This window comes from Schistocerca gregaria, chromosome 8, assembly GCF_023897955.1.
Source record: "Schistocerca gregaria isolate iqSchGreg1 chromosome 8, iqSchGreg1.2, whole genome shotgun sequence".
NCBI classification, from domain to species: domain Eukaryota; kingdom Metazoa; phylum Arthropoda; class Insecta; order Orthoptera; family Acrididae; genus Schistocerca; species Schistocerca gregaria.
The window spans coordinates 187190107-187217529 of NC_064927.1; the positions used below are offsets into that span (position 1 = coordinate 187190107).

General features: G+C 39.5%; 1 protein-coding gene across 2 annotated transcripts; it reads right to left on the reverse strand.

Moving 5' to 3' along the window:
- Positions 1-6035: 6035 nt before the first annotated feature.
- Positions 6036-27183, reverse strand: LOC126284026 (serine/threonine-protein phosphatase PGAM5, mitochondrial). 2 transcript variants are annotated; one of them, XM_049982577.1, is made up of 5 exons: positions 26754-27183; positions 26392-26564; positions 26093-26307; positions 20499-20629; positions 6036-9450 (listed from the first exon to the last, which is right to left on the reverse strand). In XM_049982577.1, the coding sequence occupies exons 1-5, from the start codon at positions 26924-26926 to the stop codon at positions 9300-9302; spliced, it is 843 nt and encodes a 280-aa protein (XP_049838534.1). In that variant the 5' UTR covers positions 26927-27183; the 3' UTR covers positions 6036-9299. The 2 variants fall into 2 exon arrangements, with proteins under 2 accessions (XP_049838534.1, XP_049838533.1); XM_049982576.1 differs by having other exon boundaries at positions 20499-20632; positions 26754-27151.
- Between the last annotated feature and the right edge of the window lie 240 nt (positions 27184-27423).

Consider the following 27423-nt stretch of genomic DNA (forward strand, 5'->3'; position numbering starts at 1 on the left):
TTCAAAATTTAAGCAGTGACAGTGTTCAAACCAGGGATCTAGGACATGTGGATTACTAACCGTAGATGCTACACCTAGACCATGGTGTTTCACTAGCTCACAGTGATTGCTATTCTTCTGTTTTCGATATTTCTTTCGGAAGTTTCCTAACCTGACATATTTCACATTACACACAAAAAAATTAAAAAAAAATCACCTCCTGGATGAGGAACTCAACAGTTTTTGTACACAAATGGTTACATCACCAGTATTTGAATATCTTATCCCCAACAGCTATATAGTTGTTTCACACTCTGAACAACACAAATCAAATATACTTCCTGAATGTAAAAATCCTTTCCTTCTGCAAACTGTTCTTCCCATGGTTCAGTCAACAGCTTTCAGTAGAAAGTGTTGTGAATACTCATACTGGAGATATTACTTTCATTCTAGATCACATATGGCAGTACAAATGCCACTATTAACCAAATTAAAACCATGTTATGTATTTTCACAAACACCAGTTTCAAAAGCTGCCAAACACACAAAATTAGATGAGTGCACGATCTGCTTCATTTGTTGGTAAACTCTGGCAATTTCACACAAACATTACTCATTCTTACCACTCTGCAATGTCCATGAGTGTCAAAGTATTGGGTTTTAATTTTAGTGCTACAACATCACAAACGAATAAAAATTTGATACAGCATTTCACTATATACTCTTAAATATAAACTGAATATAACAAATGAAAACACATTCATTAGTCAATATTCTGAACAACTTATTTCAAATAAAAAAGAGCAGTAGACTGATTTTCTAAGGGTAACAAACCACATCCTTTCACTGATGTTATTTATATAATTAACTTCACTTTCTGCATTATATTTCAATTTCCAAGAAATGAAACAATAAAGACTGACCCTAGAGAAGTAGTGTACTACATCATATCAGTTATTGCCTCAAAGGATCATGTGGTACTCCATGGACATTTACTTAAACAAAAAATTCTAAGTTTACTGCCACATACATTAAATACAAGCCCCCGTGCTTCGCCTGTGGGCACATATTTCAAATAAGTCCACCTACAGACTTGGCAGGAGAATAATATGTAACTGTTAGCACATGGATATTGTTACAAAAGGAGCACAATGTTACTTCAAAAGAACGAATCACATGCTGGTGAGCCAGGCATTTCAGACGTTACACATGAAGAAGTCCCAATGCTTATGGAATATCCACAAACAAGATGATTTGAAAAAGTTACAATTACTAACAAAGAGATAGAGGGGCTGGCCAGTACTTACCTCAGCTCAGTACAGCCGATAGAAACACAAAAAACAACCGAAAATTTAAGCTCCTAGCTTTCGGAATAAATGTTCCTTCATCAGGGAGGAGAGAGGGGAAAGAAAGGGAAGAAGGGAAAGTGGATTTAGTTACTCACAACCCAGGTTATGAAGCAACAGGGAAAGGAAAACAGGGAAGGTAGCAAGGATGGAGGCATGGTTGTCAGAGGGAAGCCAAAGATATTCTACTGCAGGTACTGTGCCAGCTTCAAACCAAAGAGGATGCATACAGAAGTAAAGAGGTGTATAGTATAAAGATGTAGGATGGAAAGATGCATGAATGGCTAAAGAGGAAAGGGAAAGAGGAGAAGACTGAAAAGTAAATGGGAGTGAGGTTGTTTAACGTAGGTTTAGTCCAGGGGGATGGCGGGATGAAAGGATGTGCTGGAGTGCAAGTTCCCATCTCCGCAGTTCAGAGGTACTGGTGTTGGGTGGGAGAAGCCAAATGGCACATACAGTGTAGCAGGTTCCTAGGTCCCTAGAATTATTCTGGAGGGCATGCTCCGCTACTGGGTATTGGACATCTCCTAGGCGGACAGTTCGTCTGTGTCCGTTCATGCGCTCAGCCAGTTTAGTTGTTGTCGTACCAATGTAAAAGGCTGTGCAGTGCAGGCATGTCAGCTGATAAATGACATGTGTAGTCTCACACGTGGCCCTGCCTTGAATTGTGTATGTTTTCCTAGTAGCGGGGCTGGAGTAGGTGGTTGTGGGGGGGGGATGCATGGGGCAGGTTTTGCAGCGGGGTCGGTTACAGGGGTAGGAACCGCTGGGTAGAGAAGGTAGTCTGGGAATATTGTAGGGTTTAACAAGGATGTTACGGAGGTTAGGGGGACGACGAAAGGCAACTCTGGGTGGTGTGGGGAGAATTTTGTCAAGGGATGATCTCATTTCAGGGGTTGACTTGAGAAAGTCATATCCCTGGCGGAGTAATTTATTGATGTATTCGAGGCCAGGATAATATTGGGTGACAAGGGGGATGCTTCTGTGTGGTCTGAGGGTAGGAATATTGTTGTTGGATGGGGAGGAATGTATTGCTCGGGAGATCTGTTTGTGGACAAGGTCTGCAGGATAGTTGCGGGAGAGGAAAGCACTGGTCAGGTTATTGGTGTAATTGTTGAGGGATTCGTCACTGGAGCAGATACGTTTGCCACGAATACCTAGGCTGTAGGGAAGGGAGCGTTTGATGTAGAATGGATGGCAGCTATCAAAGTGAAGGTACTGTTGTTTGTTGGTGGGTTTGATATGGACAGAGGTGTGGATGTGAGCTTCAACAAGATGAAGGTCAACATCCAGGAAGGTGGCTTTGGTTTTGGAGAAGGACCAGGTGAAATTCAGATTCGAAAAGGAGTTGAGGTTATGGAGAAAATTAAGGAGTGTTTCTTCACCATGAGTCCAGACCACAAAGATGACATCTATAAACCTATACCAGGCCAGGGGAAGCAGCTGTTGGGTCTTCAGGAAAGCCTCCTCCATGCGGCCCATGAAGAGGTTGGCATAGGATGGAGCCATCCTGGTTCCCATGGCAGTTCCCCTGATTTGTTTGTAGGTCTGGCCTTCAAAAGTGAAGTAATTATGGGTGAGGATGAAGTTGGTAAGTGTGATAAGAAACGAGGTTTTTGGAAGATCTTCGGGTGGGCGTTGGGAGAGGTAGTGCTCAAGGGCAAAGAGACCATGGGTGTGTGGGATGTTTGTGTAAAGGGATGTAGCATCCATGGTGACAAGAAAGGTTTCAGGTGGGAGAGGAGTGGGAATGGATTTGAGGCGTTCTAGGAAGTGGTTTGTGTCCTTGATGTAGGATGGGAGTCTGCAGGTGATAGGTTGGAGGTGTTGGTCTACCAGAGCTGAGATACGTTCTGTTGGGGCTTTGAAGCCTGCTACAATGGGACGGCCAGGATGGTTCTCTTTGTGGATTTTGGGTAATAGGTAGAAGGTAGGGGTACGTGGCTCAGGTGGAGTGAGTAAGTCTATGGAAGCCATTGTGAGGCCTTGTGAGGGACCTTGGATTTTTAGGATTTTCTGCAGCTCAGTCTGAATGGAGGGAATGGGATCCTGGGTAACAGCTTTGTAGGTTGAGGTGTCGGAGAGTTGACGCAGTCCTTCTGCACATACTCCACACGGTCAAGTACCACAGTTGTGGAGCCTTTATCCGCCAGAAGGATTACAATAAAGCGGTCTGTTTTCAGCTGCTTAATGGCACGGGATTCAGCTGGGGTGATGTTGGGGGTTGTCGGAATGTTCTTCAAGAAGGACTGGGAGGCAACACTGGATGTGAGGAATTCATGAAACGTCTGCAAGGGATGGTTTTGGGGGAGGGGAGGAGGATCCCTTTGAGAAGGCGGTCGGAACTGTTCTAAACAAGGTTCAACACTGGGTCTAGTATTTGGGGGCTGTGTTTGGGTGGTGAAGTGATATTTCCAGTTGAGGTTCCGGGTGAAAGAGAGGAGATCTTTAACCAGGACAGTGTGGTTGAATTTAGGTGTGGGGCTAAAGGTTAAGCCTTTTGATAGAACAGATGTCTCTTGAGGAGAGAGGGATCTGGATGAGAGGTTTAGAACTGAATTGGAGTTTGTGATATGTGGCATTTGACTGTGGTTATAGTTGAGATTTGGTCTGTGTGGGGTATGTGCTGGGATGGGGAGATTGAGTAGGGTGGCTAGGCTAGGTTTGTTGGCTATGAGGGGGGTTTGTTGACAGTTCTGTTGTGGTTGGTGTTTGTGAGGGATAGGGAGAGGGACCCCACTTCTTAGGTGTTGCACTAGCACTGTGGATAGTTTTTTCAGGTGGTGTGTGGCATGGGACTCAAGTTTGCGGCTGGCTTCTAGGATGATGTTCCTGAGTGTGTTCTCCAAGCAAGGGTTTGAGAGGTGGAGGACTTTGAAGAGAGATAGGAGCTGTTGGGAGTGGTGGTTACATGAAGTAGTGTAGAGGTTCAGGACAAGTTGGGTAAGGGCTAAGGATTGAAGGTTCTGGAAGTCCAGGAGAGATTGGTGGAAGGAGGAATTGCACCCAGAGATGGGAACTTTTAAGGTAAGTCCTTTAGGGGTAATTCCAAAGGTTAAGCAGGAACGGAGGAAAAGTATGTGGGATTGCAGTTTGGCTATGGTAAATGCATGTTTCCGGAATGAATGTAAATAATGTGGTATAGGATTAGGGTACATAGTGGGTAACTGGTGGGTAGGGAAATTAAATAACTAAAGTTAGAATAGTAATCATAAGAAGGAATAAAACACGGAAGGAAGGGCGAGAAAGAAAGAAATTGTGTTGGTAACGTTAAATACCAAAGAAAGACCACCGAATAAGAAAAATATGGAAACAGTTGACCAGACCAAGCCAGTATGTCCAGATCAGGGGAAAAAGAACACACGCTGCTCAAAAACAGAGATAGCGAGTGGCGAGAGGGAAGAAAAAAAAAAAAAAAAAAAAAAAAAATATCGCGCGTGCCGCAAAAAAGATCGTGCGTGTGCAAAAAAGATCGCGTGTGCCGCAAAAAGGTACGCGGGTGGCGCAGAAATGTTCTAAAAAATGTTTCCTGTGGCAGAGAAAGATAGGCAATGGCACAAAAATATCACCAGCAACACGAAATCGACGGAATTGGATGATACTGATAGGTGTGGAAGAGATTGTTGGCAGTGATTGTTGGCTGGAAAACAGCGAATAACGAACGTTAAAACTATGGACTGTTAAATAATGGAATGTTAAATAAATAAATCAATAAATAAAAAAATAGAAAAAAAGAAGTGGACTATAAACCGAACAAGACAATAGGAGGCAAATGAAACTAGCACAGTTGGTGACGAAAATATATATATATATATATATATATATATAAACACTGAAGAAGAGAAAGTGTTTAGATGACAGATGTAAGTGATAGCTAACAAAAGGGACAAAACAATGAAGAATGTGGACCATATAGGTGATCTAACTAATTAATGGAAAATTTTCCATTAATTAGTTTGAAAAAGTTACACATTTTTATGGTAGGCCATGCAACTTTTATTGAATGCTGCACCACACTTGCAAGTGGCACAGGAACATGACACTATTTTTTAACATAGTCCCCCAGTCTCTAAAACAATGGTCTGAACTACCTACTAATAGTTCAGTTCCTTGATGATAGCACTCCTTGGTCACTGAGCCATTCAGAAAACGCTACCCTTATCCTCTGAAGACCTGTGAATCATTTTCTTGATAGCCTGGACATTGTCACCTATGGTCGATGAAGACGATCTTCCTTCCCAGTCAAACCTAAGCCACATATGTGCAGCCTTGGCCAAATTGTTGGCACCATTTCACTATGGCTGGATGCAACATTGTATCTGGCTCGTATATTACCAGAATTTCACAGAGAATTTGTGCACAATTTACATGTTTTGCCTAAAAGAGTATTTCTGTTCTACATATTTTAACTTCGGAGTATGTTTCCAGCTGCTGTACCAGTTTCCCACACTGTGATGCACTGTTATCCGCATTGCAACACTATGGCTGTAGGAAACCCAAAAGATGTACTATCCTCCTAGTTACTCAATGGTCTTAATGTCGGATGACATGTGCAGCTTACTTTCTGAAGCCCCATCCAACTACCATCTCTTGTACTACTGGAGAACAAGAAGACATCGATGTAGAGGCAAATTAGAAACTGTCTTGCTGAGCAATACAGCAAGACTTCCTACTTCATAATAGGAAATAAGAAAATATCCCAGTTCCATAAATAGTTAAACATATATTTTCTAATTTAATTAATTTTTTATATATATAAAAGTCAGTACAAAAGTCAGCAACACATAAAATGCAATTTATGCTATTCACACATTAAAATTATGGATTGGAAAACGTTACATATATGACAAGTGAAAAATATATGTGTAAAATTGTGTTTGTAGAACAATAATCTGAGTAATCCACATTATTTCTGATATATTCTCACAATATTACTTTCATATGCTTCTACAACAAAATACCACAGAGTGCATCAAAAAATTCACAGTTTAATAGATGTTCTGAACATGTCCTGAGCACCTTTATGATTTCAGGCAATTTTTCTGCTAAATCTTAGAGCACCAATAGATGATATGAACTATTTAAAAAATTAAATTTATGTGACCACTATGACATGAATAATACTGTACTGAAAGTAATACTATTGCCACTAAAATACAGATTTTTCATATGGAAATTATGATGCTCACTAGTCAGCTCTGAAAGGTAACACTTCTTTATCACAGTACAGAATCACTGTTCCTTCTTATTGTAGATGAAATTATATTATCACAGTCCTGTTACAGATATGTTTCTACTTGATGTCCATGTTCCTTTCAAACCTGTTATAGCATCAGTTCGTCATAAAGTTGCAGAAAACAATGTAATTCACATAAACATGCAAAATGAGATGACGATGAAAATAAATGCTTGTGAATAATGACAAGATCTGGCAAATTACGGAATCATAATTTAAAAACACAAATAAACATGAACAATTGAAGACAAAACTGAAAATAAACTGTACATTACTAAAATGGCAAGACATTACACACAAGAAAAACTTAGAATTGCTATACAGGCAATATGAAAATGTAGGTACCTTCAAATCCAGGAGCATGAAAGCTCAAACATGGAACTGCTATGGCAATGCTGGAATTTTAAAAACCTCTATTACAGCACACTTAATTTTCTCACCTATACTTAAACGTATTTATCCCAACACAAAACAACATAAATACCACAAAGTTCACTTTAAATGGAAACATTGACAATCTGAGCACTGATATGTGAAAGCATATTCTGACTAGTTCTTTCTAACACATTATCTCATCCACAGCATATTGTTTCATACATGAAATTTTTCAAATATAACTTTAATAACAGAATAATAAAATAAATTACTTTTACTGCAATAGTTGTTACCAGTTGGGCTACATCTTCACAACAAGCTATTAACAACAATGCTGTTGTCTCAACTGCTTTTTGTTTCTAAACATTTGTAATTTATTCCAAATGGAGTGAAAATAGTAATTTCCTCCAAAGACATGTCAGGTAACTTAAGAGAACTGCAAATTACATTCTCCCACTATCGCACGCTTCCATAGATAGCAATGGGAAAAAATGTGACTGGGTTAAATGTCGACTTGCTGTGATGTGTTACTGAATCAAAGCAATCATTTTTGCCTATTTCTGTACACCGTTACTAAAATGGCCAATCTCAAATGAGTCAGCATTAAACATTCAACTTCATGCTGAAGAATGGAAGCAAAATGAAGGTCGCACTAATCGCAATGAGGAAATGGAACTAGATATGAATATAAAAAAACTGTTTCAAATTACACTACCATCATCCCAAAATAAAGCAACTATTTGGATTATGAAACATTCAGTTTTCCACAAGAAATAGGTCCAATCTCAAGAATGAGTTTTTGATACTTGAGAGTGAAGAAGCATTCTATTGTGGATTTCTACCACGAAAGTTGTGTGCTCTGACACTAATCTGGTAAATTTCATTGCAAATTTGTGCAAAGTGAGGTTTGACCAGATGCCAATACTAGTATGTTTAACTTCCAATAATATTCAGTAGTCCAGCATTTATCACTTTCTAGGATTCTGTCACAAATTTAACTGCCGCATCTTTCATTTACATACGCTACTGAAGTACTATACGGCAGCTGATAGCAAGGTAAACCTATCATTCTGTCATACCTCTCCTACGTCACACACTGTACAAAAAGACTACTTTCATAATATGCAGCTGCCATTACAAAATGTCTTTTGAAACCTTCCCTGGTATAATCAAGTGCTCCTGACAATTTGAACCACAGAATGAAGAAATTTGTAACTGCAAATGAGATTAAACCATAAAGCTTTACAGCAGTACTACGTATACTTCACAGCCTGTCTTGGAACCATTCTGCAAATAATGTGATCAAACCATATGTCATTACTCCAATATGAAATCAGTGTGTTTTAATTTGTATTGATATTTCTTCCAAATGTTTGTGTCATAACAGTTAACCTGAAGTAGAAAACTATATGAATTGTTCCTAATGTGTTCTTTACTCATGCATATACTGAGAACCTGTGATGGGAGGAATGTTACTACACTAACGCACTTCATAATTAGACAACATATGATAAACAACATGAACAAGAAATCTGAGAACAATATTCCTGGACTGATGGGCACGTACAAAACTATATGCTTGTATCATAGAAAGAGGTAGCAAATACACCTTCTCTGACTCCTCCAGCTTTAAAGAGAACTATTTAATAACAGAAATGAAGGAATCAGCCTTTCTGTTCAGTGGATATCTGTCTAGTTGCCATATGTATTGTAAAATTTTTCAAAGAAAGCCTATTTGACTTGCAGAATAAATCTTACATAAACTAAAATTTTCAAGCAGCTCAATGTGTGTGTCTTCCAACAGTTTTATCCTATTCATCAGTCATCATTTCACATCAAGTTGGCATCTGGGGACTTGCCTCAATGGTCTGCATGATAGGCAGTGCTATGACTATTGATCCTCATTATCTTCAATGTTGTCTTTTCGATACACAACATTTCTAATTTTACTAACTGTCCAATATTTTAAATCAATTTGTTAACTAAATGAACATACAGTAAATAACACATTCCAAATGTCACACAAAATGTTCAAATGAAATACAACACCATATTTTAGTGCTAAAATGTTCAATATGTCTTGTTGGTAAAAAACAAATGCAGCTCAAGGATAGAAGGTGGAAGTCTCATTTCTGTTAATAACACAAAAAATTTCCCTACAACAGGCACTAAATGTCTGAAGTTGCCTTAAAAAGCTGGTTATCAAACACACACACACACACACAAAAAAATGTCACTTCACACAATCTAATTACACAGCAAACAGATCAAAAGTACACATATTTTTTCCACCGTTGTGCTCAGTCCAAAAATAGCAACAATAATCAACTCCACTCAAACAAAATAGTTTCTCCTCTCAAAGTTTATGTGGATGTAATGTCTGCTGCAGGCATGTGACCAGTGTCACCAAGAGAACGTAAGTAAACAAATCCGCTGGGACGGATGACAATCCATGTAATACTTGCATGGTTCAGGCTCAGACGCAACCAAGCTTCAGGAGGAAACTGCAGTGCTCTAGAGAAATGAAAAAAACAATTTCAAACATCAGAAATGAATAAACATAAATGGATAATTTAAAGGGTGTACATAAAGTCCGGAAATACTTTCAATTATTTATTGCATAAGAACCAAACATTGTACAGATATCATACATGTCATTTTGAAGAGTGAACCCTGAAAGTAGGGTCACTCATGGTTCACAAATCAAATGTTTGTAAAAAAAGACTAAAATGTTTAGTTCTTGTGCAATAAGTAATTGAAAATGTTCCTGGACTTTATGTACACCCTTTACACACAACAAACATGAGTGAAATATTCCTATTTGTGTAAGGGGTACATTGGCCAATTGTTCATTGAATTATGAATTGACTTTTTGCTGCTCTACATATTAATTGTAAAAACATCGTTCTCCATTCTTTCACTGCTGAGGCTATTTCTTTACTGCCATATTCATGTTGGCCAAAGTACAAATATACAAGCTACCTATTCACTATTTTTCATCAACATTCACAACAGCTCCTGTCAAAAGTTACTCAAGATCCAAAATCAATTACACAGTAAACCATGAAACATGTACAACTCTATTACACACAAAACATTTCTCATAGTTTATCTGTTTGCACTATCACCTTTCCTCATTTGGCTGAACACCCAGAATGTAATTATTAATTTTTGTATGACAGCTTTTTGAGATTTTTTTGAGATTCTTTGGAAACGAGAAAAATTAATTCAGTACAATACTAAAAAAAGTAAGACAGGTGGCTGGAAGAGCTACTGATTGCCTTTGTGGAGGAAATACTAATAGTTAGTTTGGAGTAGTTAAGTTGTGGTTTAAGTAAATGACAAAATTTAAGCCGTAGAGAAGTGAATAACAGATCAATGATGAAGCAGTTTCCTTTCAATTATTAGTCAAGATGACTCTTATGACACTTCTCAATGTAGCCCACAATCTTATGATTTTACTCCATGTCTGATGGGCAAGACACCAAACATAAATACAAGGTGACTTACCTAAATAAAACTTGCACCACAAATATTGTGGAAACGGAAAATGCTATTGATGTGCAGTTTTCACAGTATGGCTTGGGAGTCACGGTCTCATATTGTTAGCCAATAAATAGATTGTAATAATGTTTATAAAGTGTATTTTTATGCAAACATACACTTTTTGAATGGAACAATGCCTATTGCCATTAACAAACTTAAAGTAGGGTAAATTAGAAGTGGTGTTGGTTGCACAATTCTAGTGGGAGTCATTTGAGAGATGAAACTTCCTGGCATATTAACACTATGTGCCGGACTGAGACTCGACCTCGGGACCTTTGCCTTTCGCGAGCAAGTGCTCTACCAACTGTGCTACCCAAGCACGACTCACGGTCCAGCTTTACTTCTGCCAGTACCTTGTCTCCTACCTTCCAAACTTTACAGAAGGTCTCCTGCAAACCTTGCAGAACTAGCATTCCTGAAAGAAAGGATATTGCGGAGACATGGCTTAGCTACAGCCTGGGGGATGTTTCCAGAATGAGATTTTCACTCTGCAGCGAAAGGCAAAGGTCCCGAGTTTGAGTCTGTCTGGCACACAGTTTTAATCTGCCAGGAAGTTTCATATCAGTGCACACTTGGCTGCAGAGTGAAAGTGTCATTCATTTACAAGATATCTTATTTCAAAAAGTTTCCTTACCAACACCTTTTTGTGCCATTCAATCAGCATAGTTGCTAGGTACGATGATGTTATGTTTTCTTACAGTGTACTTGTATGTTCCTTGAGTGCAATGTGACTTGTTAGTCAGTCAGTGTGTGACTGTCCAAGCACTAGGTCATGTGTGGATGATAGAATTAACCAATGCAGAAAAAGCCAACATGCTCAGGGTGTAAGGAGTGTGTACAAAGAATGCAGTTCATTTTTGTATGATGTATGCGGGAAGATGTCCTGATAGACGTCAACCATCTCGACAATTATTTATCAATCTCTTCAACCAGATATCTGAAAGTTGTAGTGTAACACACAGACAGTGTAACAGAAGAAAACAAGTGATGACAGAAGACAGGAAAATTAACGTTCTTGCTGCTGTTGGAGTTGACCCACATGTTACCTCCCATGCAATCTCATAAGAAAGTGGCATGAATCAGGCAAGTGTCCTCTGCATTCTCCATCGATATAGGTTCCATTCCTATCACATATCTCTCCATCACTAGCTGCAGGGAAATGATTATCAGAATCATGTTAACTTTTGTACATGGGCATTACAACAGGATACTCCTGATTAAACCACAATTACCAATCAAGGCCATGTAAACTGCCAGAACATGGATTACTGACCTGTTGACAAACCCCGTTGGCTTTATCAGGTGAACATCACCATTTGTGGAGTATAAAACGTGCTGAACCATCAGTTCACAGACCTGTTTTTCACAGATGGAATACTAATTTGCACAGGTATTGCTACCTCCTTATAGTCCACCTTCCAAGGCCACAGCAACCAGGAGAAACCTATAGTACCAATATGATGGCTGGTCCAGCTAATAATGCATAAAGTGTCAGAGCCTGCCTTCAAAAATTATTTCCAAATCCTTTGACTGGACACACAGGACTTTTACTTTGGCTGGCCCATTCCCAGGATTTGATGCTTGTAGACTTTTTTCTAGGGGGAAGCTGAAAGATGTTGTCTACAAGGGCATATCAACTACAACCAATGATATGCAACAATGTATTACTGCAGCCTGCTCAAACATCTCCGTTGAAATGCTAGCATGTGTACAGCAGTTGTCCCATAACAAATTGGAGGTGTGTATTAACACTCGTGGTCATTTTGAATACTTGTGACAATTGTCTTGTTACTGATCAGTCCACACACATAACTACTGTATGGACTTATGTTGTTCTTTACTGTGTGCTACCACAGGTATTATACAAGTATCAAGATGCGGACTTTTCAAAATAAAATATCTCATAAACAACTCACCTTAGAATCCTGGCAAACAAACATGTCTGACATACTAATTTACCCTACTTTTAGTTTTTAATGTCAATAGGTACTATTCCATGTTACAAAAAAATGTTTCCAGAAGAAACACACTCTCTAAGCATTACTACAATCTGTTAATTGGCTAACAACATAAGCTCCTGACTATCAATCCATTCTGTGAAAACCGCTCATCAATAGCCAGTTTCACCTATGTAATATTTGTGGTGCAAGCTAAAGTGATTCATCCCACATACAGTATATCTATAGGCATGACCTCCATGATAACTTCAGTGCTGATACACAAATGAAACTGAGCATCTTGCAGCAATAAAGTGTGGTGTCACCGCCATACACCACACTTGCTAGGTGGTAGCCTTTAAATCGGCCGCGGTCCGGTAGTCTACGTCGGACCCGCGTGTCGCCACTATCAATGATTGCAGACCGAGCGCCGCCACACGGCAGGTCTAGAGAGACTTCCTAGCCCTCGGCCCAGTTGTCCAGCCGACTTTGCTAGCGATGGTTCACTGACTTCTACGCTCTCATTTGCCGAGACGATAGTTAGCATAGCCTTCAGCTACGTTATTTGCTACGACTTAGCAAGGCGCCAGTATCTGTACTATTGATATTGTGAATCATGTACCATAAAGAGTGACTTTCTCCATTAATGGATTAAAGTTAAGTATTCCACCAGCTACGTCCGTTTTTCTCAATTCTAATTCCCTTGTAATGTTCCAGACCTCACGCCAGCCTGCGTGAGCTGAGACGCGTGCATTTCGGCCTCCTTTAGAAAAACACGGTTGGCTCTCCTGCCAACCACAACATAAAGGACTCACTGTGAGCAAGTAAGTGCATGGGCAGTGGACACTACTAGTGTAACAAGTTTAGAATTTGCGGTGGAAGGGAAGTGTGTCCATATGATCATGGCGGTTAACCCTGCAGTGGTCGCACAGGATATTGTTTCATTGTAGGTCGCATAGCATCTCACAGATGCCATAAGCATTACTGCGCCAATAATGTACTTTTAGTTCCATCTGTTCAAGTTATTATTTGGAAAGACACTAAACAAGTACTATAAAAGAGAGGAGTGCATTATGACCAATGGAAAATAATTTATTGTTCTTATTTTTAAGTATAAATGTGCTTCATAAAACTGCTGACTGTCACATATGTAATTTTTAATGCCTTTCATCACAAATGTGGAAAACTATCATACACTTTTCAAAAGCTTGCAGTACAGTCTTTGTATGGAAACGTTGCTATTTAATTGCGTTGTACAAATTATAACAGAAATATCACATTCAGTGAGCACTACTCTCAGCAGTCAGCACATACTTGCTGTGCACATTGTAAACACAAAAATTTCTTACAGCTGCAGCATCTATACTCGGTGTACCGATTTTTTGAACTACCACATTTACAGCAACTCTGTCTTTTTGAGCTTTGGTCCTCTTTTGTAGGTTGGACAGCGGCCGCATCTGGAAAAAGATTCTGAATATCTTGTCTGAGATTTCTTGGCAACGATAAGCACTGGGAATGTTAACGCAAGTAATCGTCAGCTAGATTATGTGCCAGAAGTTTCAGAAACTAGCTGTGCCTGATGCGAGCACTGCTGTTATTTGCGCACTTATACCTGCAATGTCCATCATGGCATAAAAAATCACCAGCATAGCTGATCGACAGTATCAACTCCTGATTTGCTTGCATTATAAAACGTTATCATTTCTGGCTTTTTCTTCTCGCCAGAAGTGGCATCAGTTCCATTATCATGATGCATTGTGGATAGTATCAGAACCATTTTTTTTTTTTCTTGGTGACATATGACATCAGAATTGAGTTTTTCTGAAACCCAAACAGTGTGGTTCTTATTTCCCTGTTCTTGCTTGCGTAAACTCTGGCGGAATCTCAGATTTATTCTTCCCTATAGTTCCAACCAGAGTAAGAGTCTTCTGTTGCAAGAAGTCAGCTAACTCTAATGACGTGAACCAATTTTCTAGTTATATTACATCCAGTTCCCGAGATCTCATTAATGAGACGTTTCGAAACATCTGTTGGTTTGTTGCTAACTGCAAATGGCCCTGTAGGCTGCTTACCAGCATAAATTTCCAGGTTGGCTGTGTAATACATCCTAACATCCACCAAAGCAAATATTTTGAGCCCATACTTATTTGGTTTGCTAGGGGTGTAATGTCTGAAGAAACACTTGCCCCTGAAAGCTTCCAGCTTTTCATCAGTAGTACAGCGCTCCCTGACAGAATAAGCATTTCTACAATTTTCCACAAAGGGAGAAAGCACCTCATATGGGGGCTAAATTATCCACCTTCTTCCTTTCCTATCGGATATCCTTGTTGTTGAAATTCTAGCAATACAACAGGAACCTAAATCGTTTTTCAGCTATTATCAGACAACATAAATCAATTCCCATTTTATTGGCTGCCCATCTATCTTGGTTGTTAGTATTATCTTTGCTTGCAGCACATAAATACAATATTTCTAACAGAGCTTTTACTTCAGATACATCGGTCAGTTGAGCATCCCTTTCCCTGGAATAATTTTTCTGTACTTCAAAAATCTTTTTATTTGTGTGATCAACAATACTAGAAAGTAATGCACCATCGAAAAGTAACTGCCGGTGTTCTGGCATTTTTGGTGGCTCCTTCCACTCCAGGTAGATGAGTAACAATGTTTTGTCGTTGAATACGAACATTTTGGGGGGAGGGGGGGGACACTTTTGACCATTTTGTGGATTTGTTTCTTCCCAGAAAACATTCGTCGACATGATCATCACCGTCACTCTCACTGGAGTCCACATCTTGCTCAGTGTTTGAATCTTCTTCTCTTGTTTCCACATTGTCTTCTTCCACATCACTGTAAATATCGAACTCATCATCAGATTCCTCGAACAGCAGTCAGAGTGCAATTTCCCTATCATGTTCATTTTCCAAATTGTAGGTCTTCTGTAAACTCAGGTAGATCTGAAGGTAAATAAAAATACCTGTCAGCAACAGCTGTTACTAACAAGTATTAAAAAGCTACTACGTTAAATAAAAAATGTAATATACACCTCCAGTAATGGCAAAAGTTCGCATGGCATCTGGTAGACTCCAGCGATGCAGCTCCGAAAACAATCTCCCACAGCGACTAATGTGATACTGATTAGCTGAATACGTCTGTATCTAGTTAATTGACAGGCAGATGGCACCACACATCTGCCAGTGTATTGGTTGTACAACAGTGAGTGAACGAAGTGCAGCTGGTGTGTCTCAGACACTGACCATCCCAGGGTTAAAACAAACACTTGCATTGTCAGGAGATCCAAATTTGAGTGAAACTTTCAATTTTCAACATTGAAATGTCTGATTGCAGCTAGTGTTGGTCTTCTCTTTGATATGCAAGAAGTCATGCTTTTAGTTACTGTGGCTTTAAAATGCTAAATTGTTGATTTACTTGCATGATATGTTACCTTTTTATCCTCCTCCTCCAAAAACATACTGGTAATTATTAATATGAATAGGCAGTGGAGAAGAACGGGATCTGGAATGAAGTAAATTTATGGACATGGAGAAATAAACCATCAGTGCAATGTGGCCAGAATACATATGGAAAGCATAGTGAGGTAAGACAAAGGAAAATACTATGCAAGAAAATAACCTAGAAACGACTGAATCTACAACATATATATAATTTCATGGCAAATAGCAGAGGAAATTTACAAAAGCCTCAGTAAAAGAAAAATCAAGAGCTTGTCTGAAACAGCAAGTCATAGAAGCCAAAAAACTAAATCGAGACAATTTCCAATCATGTAACTACTGTTCCACCTTGTCTTTTTGCTGACAAATTCCTCTTCAATTAATTTGTGTAGTCGATCACTTGCAAAATGTGATGGCGAACATAAATTTCAAGAATTGGAACTTATTACCCAATTCTACTGATTTTGATGTAAAATATATTGCAGGACATGAGAATGAGATTGCAGTGTGTGGAATGTAATGGAGGATGTAATGGTTGGAAGAGGGTAAACTTACAGAATTCGTCTCCAAACGATGGTAAAATTTAGTTGAAACAATTATTTACTGTTATATCCAAAAGGAAATTGCATGCTAAACTCTTGGCAACACTGAACGAAGGGGTACATAGAACATACAGAGAAGTTCACTGCAACTTGACTTAGATACTGAGATTGTAAAGTTTTGTTAATGGCTTGCATATCAATTTTGGGGACCATTATAATACAGCCTCAGTCCCACTGCATGGTATATATGAGGGCTGTTCAATAAAGAATGATAATAATTTTTTATGGTCATAATTTCTCATGCTAAAATTTAATCTTATGATATTCTGTTAGCAAGCCCACATCTACTACAGTAATACAAGTTTATATGCTAACTAGATCTGCAGATGACGAAGAAATTGAAGAAATGTGTGATCATATAAAAGAAATTATGGTGGAAGAAGAATGGGTAGCTTTGAGGGATGAAGTAGTGAAGGCACAAGTGGATCAAGTAGGTAAAAAGAAGAGGGCTAGTAGAAATCCTTGGGTAACAGAAGAAATATTGAATTTAATTGATGAAAGGAGAACATATAAAAATGCAGTAAATGAGGCAGGCAAAAAGGAATACAGACGTCACAAAAATGAGATCGACAGGAAGTGCAAAATGGCTAAGCAGGGATGGCTAGAGGGCAAACGTAAGGATGTAGAGGCTTGTCTCACTAGGTGTAAGGTAGACACTGCCTACAGGAAAATTGAAGAGACCTTTGAAGAAAAGAGAACCACTTGCATGAATATCAAGAGCTCAGATGGACACCCAGTTCTAAGCAAAGGAGGGAAAGCAGTAAGGTGGAAGGAGTATATAGAGGGTCTATACAAGGGCGATGTACTTGAGGAAAATATGGAAATGGAGGAGGACGTAGATGTAGATGAAATAGGAGATAAGATACTGCGTGAAGAGTTTGACAGAGCACTGAAAGACCTGAGTCGAAACAAGGCCCCCGGAGTAGACACCATTCCATTGTAACTACTGACGGCCTTGGGAGAGCCAGTCCTGATAAAACTCTACCATCTCGTGAGCAAGATGTATGAAACAGGCTAAATACCATCAGACTTCAAGAAGAATATAATAATTCCAATCCTAAAGAAAGCAGGTGTTGACAGATGTGAAAATTACTAAACTATCAGCTTAATAAGCCATACTAACATTCTTTACAGACAAATGGAAAAACTGGTAGAAGCCGACCTTGGGGAAGATCAGTTTGGATTCCGTAGAAATGTTGGAACACGTGAGGCAATACTGTCCCTACGACTTACCTTAGAAGCTAGATTAAGGAAGGGCAAACCTACGTTTCTAGCATTTGCAGAATTAGAGAAAACTTTTGACAATGTTGATTGGAATACTCTCTTTCAAATACTGAAGGTAGCAGGGGTAAAATACAGGGAGCGAAAGGCTATTTACAATTTGTACAGAAACCAGATGGCAGTTACAAGAGTCGAGAGGCGTGAGAAGGGAGTGAGACAGGGTTGTAGCTTATCCCTGATGTTATTCAATGTGTATATTGAGCAAGCAGTGAAGGAAACAAAAGAAAATTTCGAAGTAGGTATTAAAATCCATGGAGAAGAAATAAAAACTTTGAGGTTCGCCGATGACATTGTAATTCTGTCAGAGACAGCAAAGGACTTGGAAGAGCAGTTGAATGGAATGGACATTGTCTTGAAAGGAGGGTATAAGATGAACATCAACAAAAGCAAAATGAGGATGGAATGTAATCGAATTAAGTCGGTTGATGCTGAGGGAAATATATTAGGAAATGAGACACTTACAGTAGTAAAGGAGTTTTGCTATTTGGGGGGCAAAATAACTTATGATGGTCGAAGTACAGACGATATAAAATGTAGACTGGCAATGGCAAGGAAAGCATTTCTGAAGAAGAGAAATTTGTTAACATCGAGTATAGATTTAAATGTCAGGAAGTCATTTCTGAAAGTATTTGTATGGAGTGTAGCCATGCATGGAAGTGAAACATGGATGATAAATAGTTTGGACAAGAAGAGAATAGAAGCTTATGAAATGTGGTGCTACAGAAGAATGCTGAAGATTAGATGGGTAGATCACATAAGTAATGAGGAAGTATTGAATAGGATTGGGGAGAAAAGTTTGTGGCACAAATTGACCAGAAGAAGGGATCGGTTGGTAGGACATGCTCTGAGGCATCAAGGGACCACCAATTTAGTATTGGAGGGCAGTGTGGAGGGTAAAAATCGTAGAGGGAGACAGAGACATGACTACACTAAGCAGATTCAGATGGATGTAGGTTGCAGTAGGTACTGGGAGATGATGAAGCTTGCACAAGATAGAGTAGCATGCAGAGCTGCATCAAACCAGTCTCAGGACTGAAGACCACAACAATAATGTGCAACAAACACGCTGTAGTAGTTTCACTGTTGGGACACCTGGTTCCCACCTGGGAGAGGCAGGCAAGGTCAGACATGTTCAGTATCGCCTACCGCTACAATGGAAGTAACACACACGGAACAATATGCAGCTTTTAAATTCTGCTTTCGCCTCAACAAATCTTCAGCCGAGGCCTATGGAGAGTCTGTTCTTTCCTACAGCACAGCTTGAAGTTTGTTTAAATTTTTTAAAGAGGGGAGGCAATCAATGTCAAAGGAAGTTGGACCTGGTGGTCCAGTTACTGCTCTTAAGGAAGGCAACATCAACACTGCTGCTGCCATTGTGAGAGAGGATTGACGAATTACCTTAAGATCACATTCTGAAACACTGAACATTTCATTGGCTGCCACCCACATGTTGGTGACAGAAAAATTACACAACATGTTTGTGCACGACGGATTCCAAGACTGTTGATTCCTGAATAAAAGGACATTCGTTTGCAGGTCTGCACAAGGTTAAAATTGATGTTAGATCCAGAATTTCTTTCAAATGTAATCACTGCTGATGAAACTTGGCTACATCATTTTGATCCTGAGAGCAAACAGCAAAGCTCATTGTGGGAATCTCCATCACCAACTCCCAAAAAAGCAAAAGTGGTTGCTTCTGCTGGGAAAGTTATGGTCATATCATTTTTTTGATATTCGTGGAATGGTTTATCAGCATGTTGTACCTGCACACAAATCAGTAATTGGACAATACTAGAGGGATATCCTGAAAACATTGCAAGTCCATATCAGGCACAAAAGACCACATTTCCGTGATGCAGGCTGGATGCTGCACCACGATAATGCGTGGCTGCATATTGCCAATGTTGTTGAGGAATATCTTGCAAAACTCAATGTGAAGTGCATCCCTCACCCTCCCTAAAGTCCGGATTTAGCCCAATGTGACTTTTCTATTCCCTAACATGAAGTAATGCCTTCAATCATCAGAAGCAGTGGTGAAGGCTGCAAATGAGATTTTATAGGACCTCTCAAAAAGTGGTTTCCAGCATGTAGTTGAAGACTGGCAGAAACGCTGGGACAAGTGCACCACATTCATGGGAGACTACTTTGAGAAGGACCATCAAAATTATGAGGATGAGTAAAGGTATGTTGTCAAAAAAGGTATGTTGTCATTCTTTATTGAACAGCCCTGATAGATGCAAACTGCAGCACCTGCATAACCACAAGAAAGTTCTTGGAAGAAACATGCTGAAAAAGTCAAATGAAGTTACGGGACATCTGATATCTTTATAATATGTATAAATCCCCAAACTGGTTATTGGTGCAACAAACCAGCTATTATTGTACAGCAACCATGTGTATCTTGCTTGAATACGGAAGAGCTCTTAATCTGAACAGGTAAAAAGTTTTACTGAAACAGTAATTTTACTTCTAGACAGTAATTTTTGTATGGAAATTGCAATACATTGAAATGCTGTCGCATTACAAATTGTTTTTTCCTCATGACTAAACTGTATATTTTCATAAATGTTTCCTCAAGTCACTCTACTCAGACCATGCATTTACTATCTGTGCTAAGAAAATAGTATTGAGCATACAGTGAGATGATGATCTGGTCACAAATCATTTAACATTATTAATTAACATAATTATAAAATAAAATAACTATCAGACTGTAATATGTTAACACAAAAATTCAAAATACACACCTGCACACAAAGTAGCGAATGACATTTGCATGACAGACAAGGATCTCATAGCTGTCCGAAGTTTGACTGGGTTTGGCTCTATGAAAATACTTCCTGAATGCACCCTCAATTCGAGCACCATCGCGATGAAACTGCTGTCAAACAGAAGAAATGTCTTAATATTCATTCAAAAGATTGTATTTAATTAAATTAGTGCCCCCCTCTCTCTCTTTCTCCCCCCCCCCCCCTCTCTCTCTCTCTCTCTCTCTCTCTCTCTCTCTCTCTCTCTCTCTCTCTCTCTAGAGGGGGAAAAAAGGGGTCATTCACTCAACTAAACAGAGCAGTTACCAGTTTGTGAGAGCAACAATATTGTAACTACTGTGAGGACAGCAGATTATCACTCAAAAGTTCTGAGGGGAAATTTAAACACATCAACTCACTTCTTTGAAACATTAAAATAATTTCTTTGTGATATCTGTTAGCATAAAACTACTCCCTACAAGAGCATAAGTCAAGTTTAGCTGCATACCATACTGACTTGCCACCACAGCCACAGTTGTTGAGAGCATTTAACGAAGAGTGGTGCAGAGGTTTAAATGGCTTCATTTTCGGTTCATCTTATGCAACATCTGCTACATGTTAATAATGGAAACTGCCAAACTGAGGCAGCAACGGAAATGTTGCAGTTGTATCAGATCAATTAAAATTACTTCTTTAGCCATTTAGTCACAGTTGATAGGTGCTGGGTGTGTTACTATGAACCTGATGCAGAGGAGTAAATCAAGGTGTGTAAATATTTGGATTCATAAATGAAGAAAAAGGCATAGACCCAAACATCATAGGGCAATGTGACACTGAGTGTTTCTCAGAGATTCCCTCATGTGGTGCTAACAGATTTTGCTCTCACAGTGCAAACCACCACACAAATCTCCCAATAAGGTTACGAGAGAATGTGGAGAAAAAGAATCACAAATAGCAGTCCAAAGTGGTGTTTTCATTCCACGACAATGCCCCAGACCATTCTCCACAGGACAGCCACGTATTCTGTTTATTTGGCTACCAAATTTCCCCTTGCTCCCATATCCTTCTTTCCCTTTTCTTGAAGGAAGAAAACACTGTGTTACTGGCATTTTCAGAAAGATAAGATGATTTGTAAGGTAGCACATTTCATCAATAGCCAAAATGCAGTCTTCTGCAACAAATGTTTCCACCTGGTCATCCAATGTTGGAAAAAATGTACCTCGCTGAAGAGTGATTATGTAGAAGGGCCAACACTTTACCAAGTTTCATTGTTACACTTTTTTTGTTTTCATTGTGATGGTTGAGACTTTATAACTAACCCCTGTAGTATGGCCCATGTAGTCACAATCTTTCCTCTTTCCAAAAGATGCAAGGTGTCAAATGCAGTTCAAGGGGGAGACCATGCAGTTCAAGTGAGAGACCATTCAATGATGTGCTTGGAGAGAGAGATAGAGAGATATATAGAGATACCATACCATGAACTGGGCCCACTCATTTAAATTACTGTGAACACAAACCAGGACTTTTTTTTAATTTCAATATTACTATTGCTGCTCCTACACCTTTGATTAGTATGCTGTGGAGACTTTCTTCTTAAAAGATGAAAACCATGTCCACAGAGGAGGAGGATGAGGAGGAGGCTAGTGTTTAAACATCTGAAAAACAACTATGTCATTACAGATGGGGCACAACCTCGGAATAGGGACAGGTGGAGAAGGAGAGCAGCCATGCCCTTTCAAAGCAACCATCTTGGCATTTGCCTTGAGTGATTTAGCAAAATCACAGAAAACACAAATCAGGATGGCTGGATGCGGGTTTGAACCATCATCCTTCCAAATGCAAGTCAAGTGTGCTAAGCATTGCGTTTCCTCGCAAGGTCTGTGTTCACAGTTGCATGCATAGACTCCTGGTTTGACAGACACTCGTGCACTCTACCAAACATCCCCATAATGTGGTAATTCTACAGGATCTAATTATCAACTACAGGCTTCAATTGGATATGGTATACACACAGAAACTTGCACACACACTTCCTCACAGAACTCAAGGTCATTGTTGACTGGGGACAGTATTGCACAGTATCAGCACACGATCTCTCATGGGGGGAGGGATGAAACATACATTCACCTGCCTTAGACATACATCAACTTGTTTTTGTGCAGCCTGTAGTTGCCAAACATAGGTAAGTCAGTGGTTTTGAAATCGGTTTCCCTAACATTCATACAAATGACCCTGTACTATGCCAGGAGTTTGAAATCAGCTTTTCTTCTATTTTCCTTTTGCAAAGTGCAGGAGGTTATTACAGTGGTCTGCAGTGACACAGACTGAAATCTAAAAACTTACACTACTCCTGCAGTTTTATTTTGGCTGCAACTTCCTCTTGCTTCAGAGACAGTAGTAGTCTGTGTCACAGGTGCTTCTTAGCAGCAGGAATTGCTTGTATCAGTGTTCAGATATAGAACCAAACTGCTTTCACAATAAAGGCAAATGATGATCTAAAACAGAGGGTTGCGATTCTTTATCTCACTTTTTGGCATTCATCTCCTTATCTTCCTCTGAACAAGAGGAACAATAGGTAGGTTTTACTCAGATGAGGTCACAACCTAAACAGTTTGTACAGGATCAATAAGAAATCGCATCAGCCAATGTTCACTTGTGATACCACATTGATGGTTAAGAAATAAGAGTAAACTTAACAGGTATAAAACAATTTATCATGTTGGTGTGCTCAACTGGTAGATTACAGTTAAAAATATGGAACAAATACAGATGGCACATCAAAGTCCTGTCACTAATTATCAACGGATGCTGCACAAAACTTTAAAACTTGTGCTCATTTTGTCCCACAGACTGCTAAAATAGAAGGCAGATCATGAGACAAACTTAAGCCTATCCTTCATTTCACAAACAAACAGTTAATACATTGCCTACACTGCTCTGACTGGACCATAACATACATTGGTAATCAGTTACACTACCCAAGTCACTACTGTCCTCCTCTACTAGTTATAAGATGCAAGGGAGCAGTCATTGGAGGATATAGAATACAAGGAGGGAATAGTTGCTGTATAGCCCCTGCAAGATACAGTGGGTGTGATATCACTTATTTCCGATGCAGTGCCCTATGAGGATAGGAAAATCTCCCACACAGTGGGTAGTGTGATTGGTTGAATGCATCTTGAGAAAAAGGCAGAAACACTCTAAAGCCTTTAGCATGTATGCTAACCACAACAAAGTATTACAATAGCTTACAAAGTTCAAGGGACAAGAATTAGGTGGATGCATAAGTTCACAGAGCTTTTGTTTTGCGTGTTGGTATTCCGGTTGCTCTAGGTTTTTTTTTTTTTTTATTGATTGTTACTTTTCATTTTTAGTGTGCACAACTGGTAGATTACAGTTAAAAAATATGGAACAAATACTGATGGCACATCAAAGTTTTGCCATTTTGTTGTTTGGAGACAGTGGGTGGAGATGTGTAGGCTAGAAAATGGAGTGCCAAGTGGAGAAATCGCAACACTCCCAACATATTCTTCTGTTTGAGTACAATAGAGGGGTGATAGCAGAAACATTTGTATGAGGATAATGTCATTGGACAGAGCACAGCAAGAAAACGGTTTTCTCAGCTTAAGGAGGATCACTTTGATGTCAGTGACTGCATTCACAGGAAGACCTCCAGGGTTTCGTGAAGATTGTTTAAAAGCTTTAATCCACAATGAGCCACATCAGTGTACTCAAGAACTGGAAAATATGATTAACTGTGATCGCCCCGCCATCAGGCGACATTTGCATGCAATAGGGAAGGCTCAAAACTCTTGTGTATGCATACCACATCCTCTAAGCCAAAATCAGAAAAATCAGCAGGTGCCAAATGTGTATCTGCTTGCTTGTCATGAATTAGCTTGTAACACTTGTGTTGGAAACATGTGTTAATTCTCCACAGAAGTCTGCTATGCAATGTGCACATGAAGCGGGGGTTTGCATTCTGAAAGCTGCAAAGTGGACAGTTTACATTCCATGATTACTGCACACGATTAATGACGACAATCCTGATTGCCGAATGCAATTTTGCGAATGTTATCAGCAAATGGTAACTGATGACTAACGATTTGTGACGAGCCACAATTTAAACTTAATGGAACTGTGAATCGGCATAACAGTGTGTACTGGGCACCGGACAATCTGCATGTTTATGTGGATAAAAAGCAGTCAATCTACGAGAGGTTCATGTGTGGTGTGGACTATCACTAGGTGCTTAGTAGGACCCTTTATCTTTGACACTACTGTCACTGGGGAAGTGTACCTGGAAATGTCACACACATCAATGTTGCCAGGTATACGTGCGTTCTATGGAGGTGGTGAAGAGGTCTTCTAACAACAGGATGGGGCGACACCACACTACCACTAGCCATACGAGCTTTCCTGGATGACAATTTTCCAGGGCATTGGATTGGACGAGGAGGGCCCATTGAGTTCCCTCCAAGGTTGCCAGATCTGACACCTATGGACTCTTCACTTGTGGGGCTGTGAAAGATATTGTCAATTGACATAAGCCACACACGCTGGAGGAACTTCACCAGGAGATTACAGTGACATGCAGCAATCTCCACTGTAATACTGATTGAGGTAGTTGCGGTGACCAACTGTCGTTCTGTTATATGTATAGCCACCAACAGTGAACATTTAAAGTAAACGTGTGCTAAACTGGAAGTACAACATGTGTGATCAATTAGTAAATGTAAAATAAACACATAAGTAATACTTTTTGTGCCTTAAAGTGTGTGTACATTTTTCTGGCAGACTCTGTATTATTGATGAAGTCTCTTTTACATGTATCCGTTGCATTTATTAAACTTGTGGAATAACCCTATGAACTTCTGCACCAGTTTTACATGAACTTTTTGGGGATGTACATCCTACAGCTTGCTCTTCCAGACAAGCTCTTTTATGGTATTTGTTTTGTAAACAAAAGCTGCCTTTCTTGCTGCAGTGTATTTTATGTATCCCAGAAGCATTATACCCTTTTACTCTTCAAGGCATCATCATCAGTGAACTCTACAATGATAAAATTTAGTTTTGATATGTGCTATTTGTAGTAGTTAGTAACTTCCTTTTCACATGACATCCTGAAAGCCACAGTTCAAGGCAATTCTGTGGATGAGTTGTGTGTATCCTAGAGCCTGGCAACTTTGGGCTGGTGTCAATTTGCCTCCATTACTGCCAACATTTCCTGACAAACAAATGTGACCATCACCACTAAATAGTCATTTTCTTATGTTTCATCTGTATTCACAGCAGTATTATGACAGTACAATGCAATTTCAACTACAAGACTGAAGCACTTAAATATGCTGCCTTCTCTGCAACATGATTGATATATTCATGCTGTGACACTTCTCTTTCCACATCAGTGATCACTTCCAATCCCTGCACCTTGCACTAAAAGTGAAGTTCTGTAACTGTCAGTGGATACATTCAATATTATGGGAATTGATAAGTGGATGCTATTTTCCAAACAACATTCTTGTTAAATGATCAAATATGGTTTTAGGAAAATTTCTTTCTGCAATAATTCGATTTTTTAAAATCAGACATACAAATACTTCTGGTTTCCAGTGTCCAACTGGTGGCTCCGGTGGTATTGGCGCACCCTCCTCCAACATATTGCAATCCTGCACTGGTACATTTGGCAAGTAGCTATGTATAATTTTTGCAGTTTCCACAGCTCGTGCCATTGTGGAGCGAATAAGACACGTATAAGGCATATCAAGTTCCTTCAATCTCTGCCCTGTCAGAGCTGCTTGCTTCCTTCCTGTAACAGAAGACAATCGTTAGTTCATTTAATGTCTTAATTTGAATCATTAAATCAATAATCAAAAACTTACATCTGACTTACCCAGTTCAGTTAAAACTCTTTCGGCGTCCGTTTCGCCAGATAGGTTATACTGACCATGACGTATCAGTATTAAATTTCGTGTAGCAGTTGACTTTTGTTTCTCTAACTCCTCGTTATACCTATTGTCATCTGAATTCCCTTTGGAAGATTTTACAAGTGAGGTTGGCTCCATCCTGTAAGAATTGAGAATATACGCTAAGTCCAACATCACAAAAGTAAGGAGGGTTAACGTTTACAGAGTCAAATAGATTTTTGCAACTGTAATAAGTTAAGGAACCCTAACGCCAGTCAGGGTTTTTCACGGCATGAGAACATACAATAACAAACACTTTAAGAGTTATTTTGATATAAGCTATACAAACCTATCCCAGTTTTTGTCCCATTTGACACTTGGTGTGAAATTATCCGTGTAAGCTGCCTGCAAAGCCTGTTTCCTGTTCCTATCGAAAATAAGTCCATAGTATACTATAGCTGCACCACCACAAGCGCTAAGACCTGCAATCACATAATTCTTCAGCCTTGCAACGGAAACCATAATTACTGCCCGCACATCCAATCTCAATCGCGCAATTTATCTCCCATGTGCCTGCCCACACACACGCACGCACACAGTTGGTTTGTTTATATCCCTGGCATATCTTCCCTGATAAACTCTCAAGATTACTGCCGCCAAACATCATCAGAGGGAAACACGCGTATCGCAGTACTTCCTGCTAATATGACGTCAGCACAGTCGAACATGAAAGTCGCGACCGTCGAAGGTCGCAACACCCCAGATCCCGTTTCGTACGTGATCTGGGGCGACACCTCGCCTCGATTTTGTTGCCTACTACGCCCGCAGCGCGCCAAGCGGCCTACTGTTGAGTTCTGCGTGATCGTGAAAACGAAAGTGAATTGTAGTTGTTTATTTTGTTTTGTACAGTGGTTTTTAAAATAGGAACGTAGCGTAGCGCACTAAATTGCAGCAACAAAAAGGAGATACCACATCTGTCTTTTTTAGGTTTGCTAAGGACCCTGAGAAGTATATCGTAT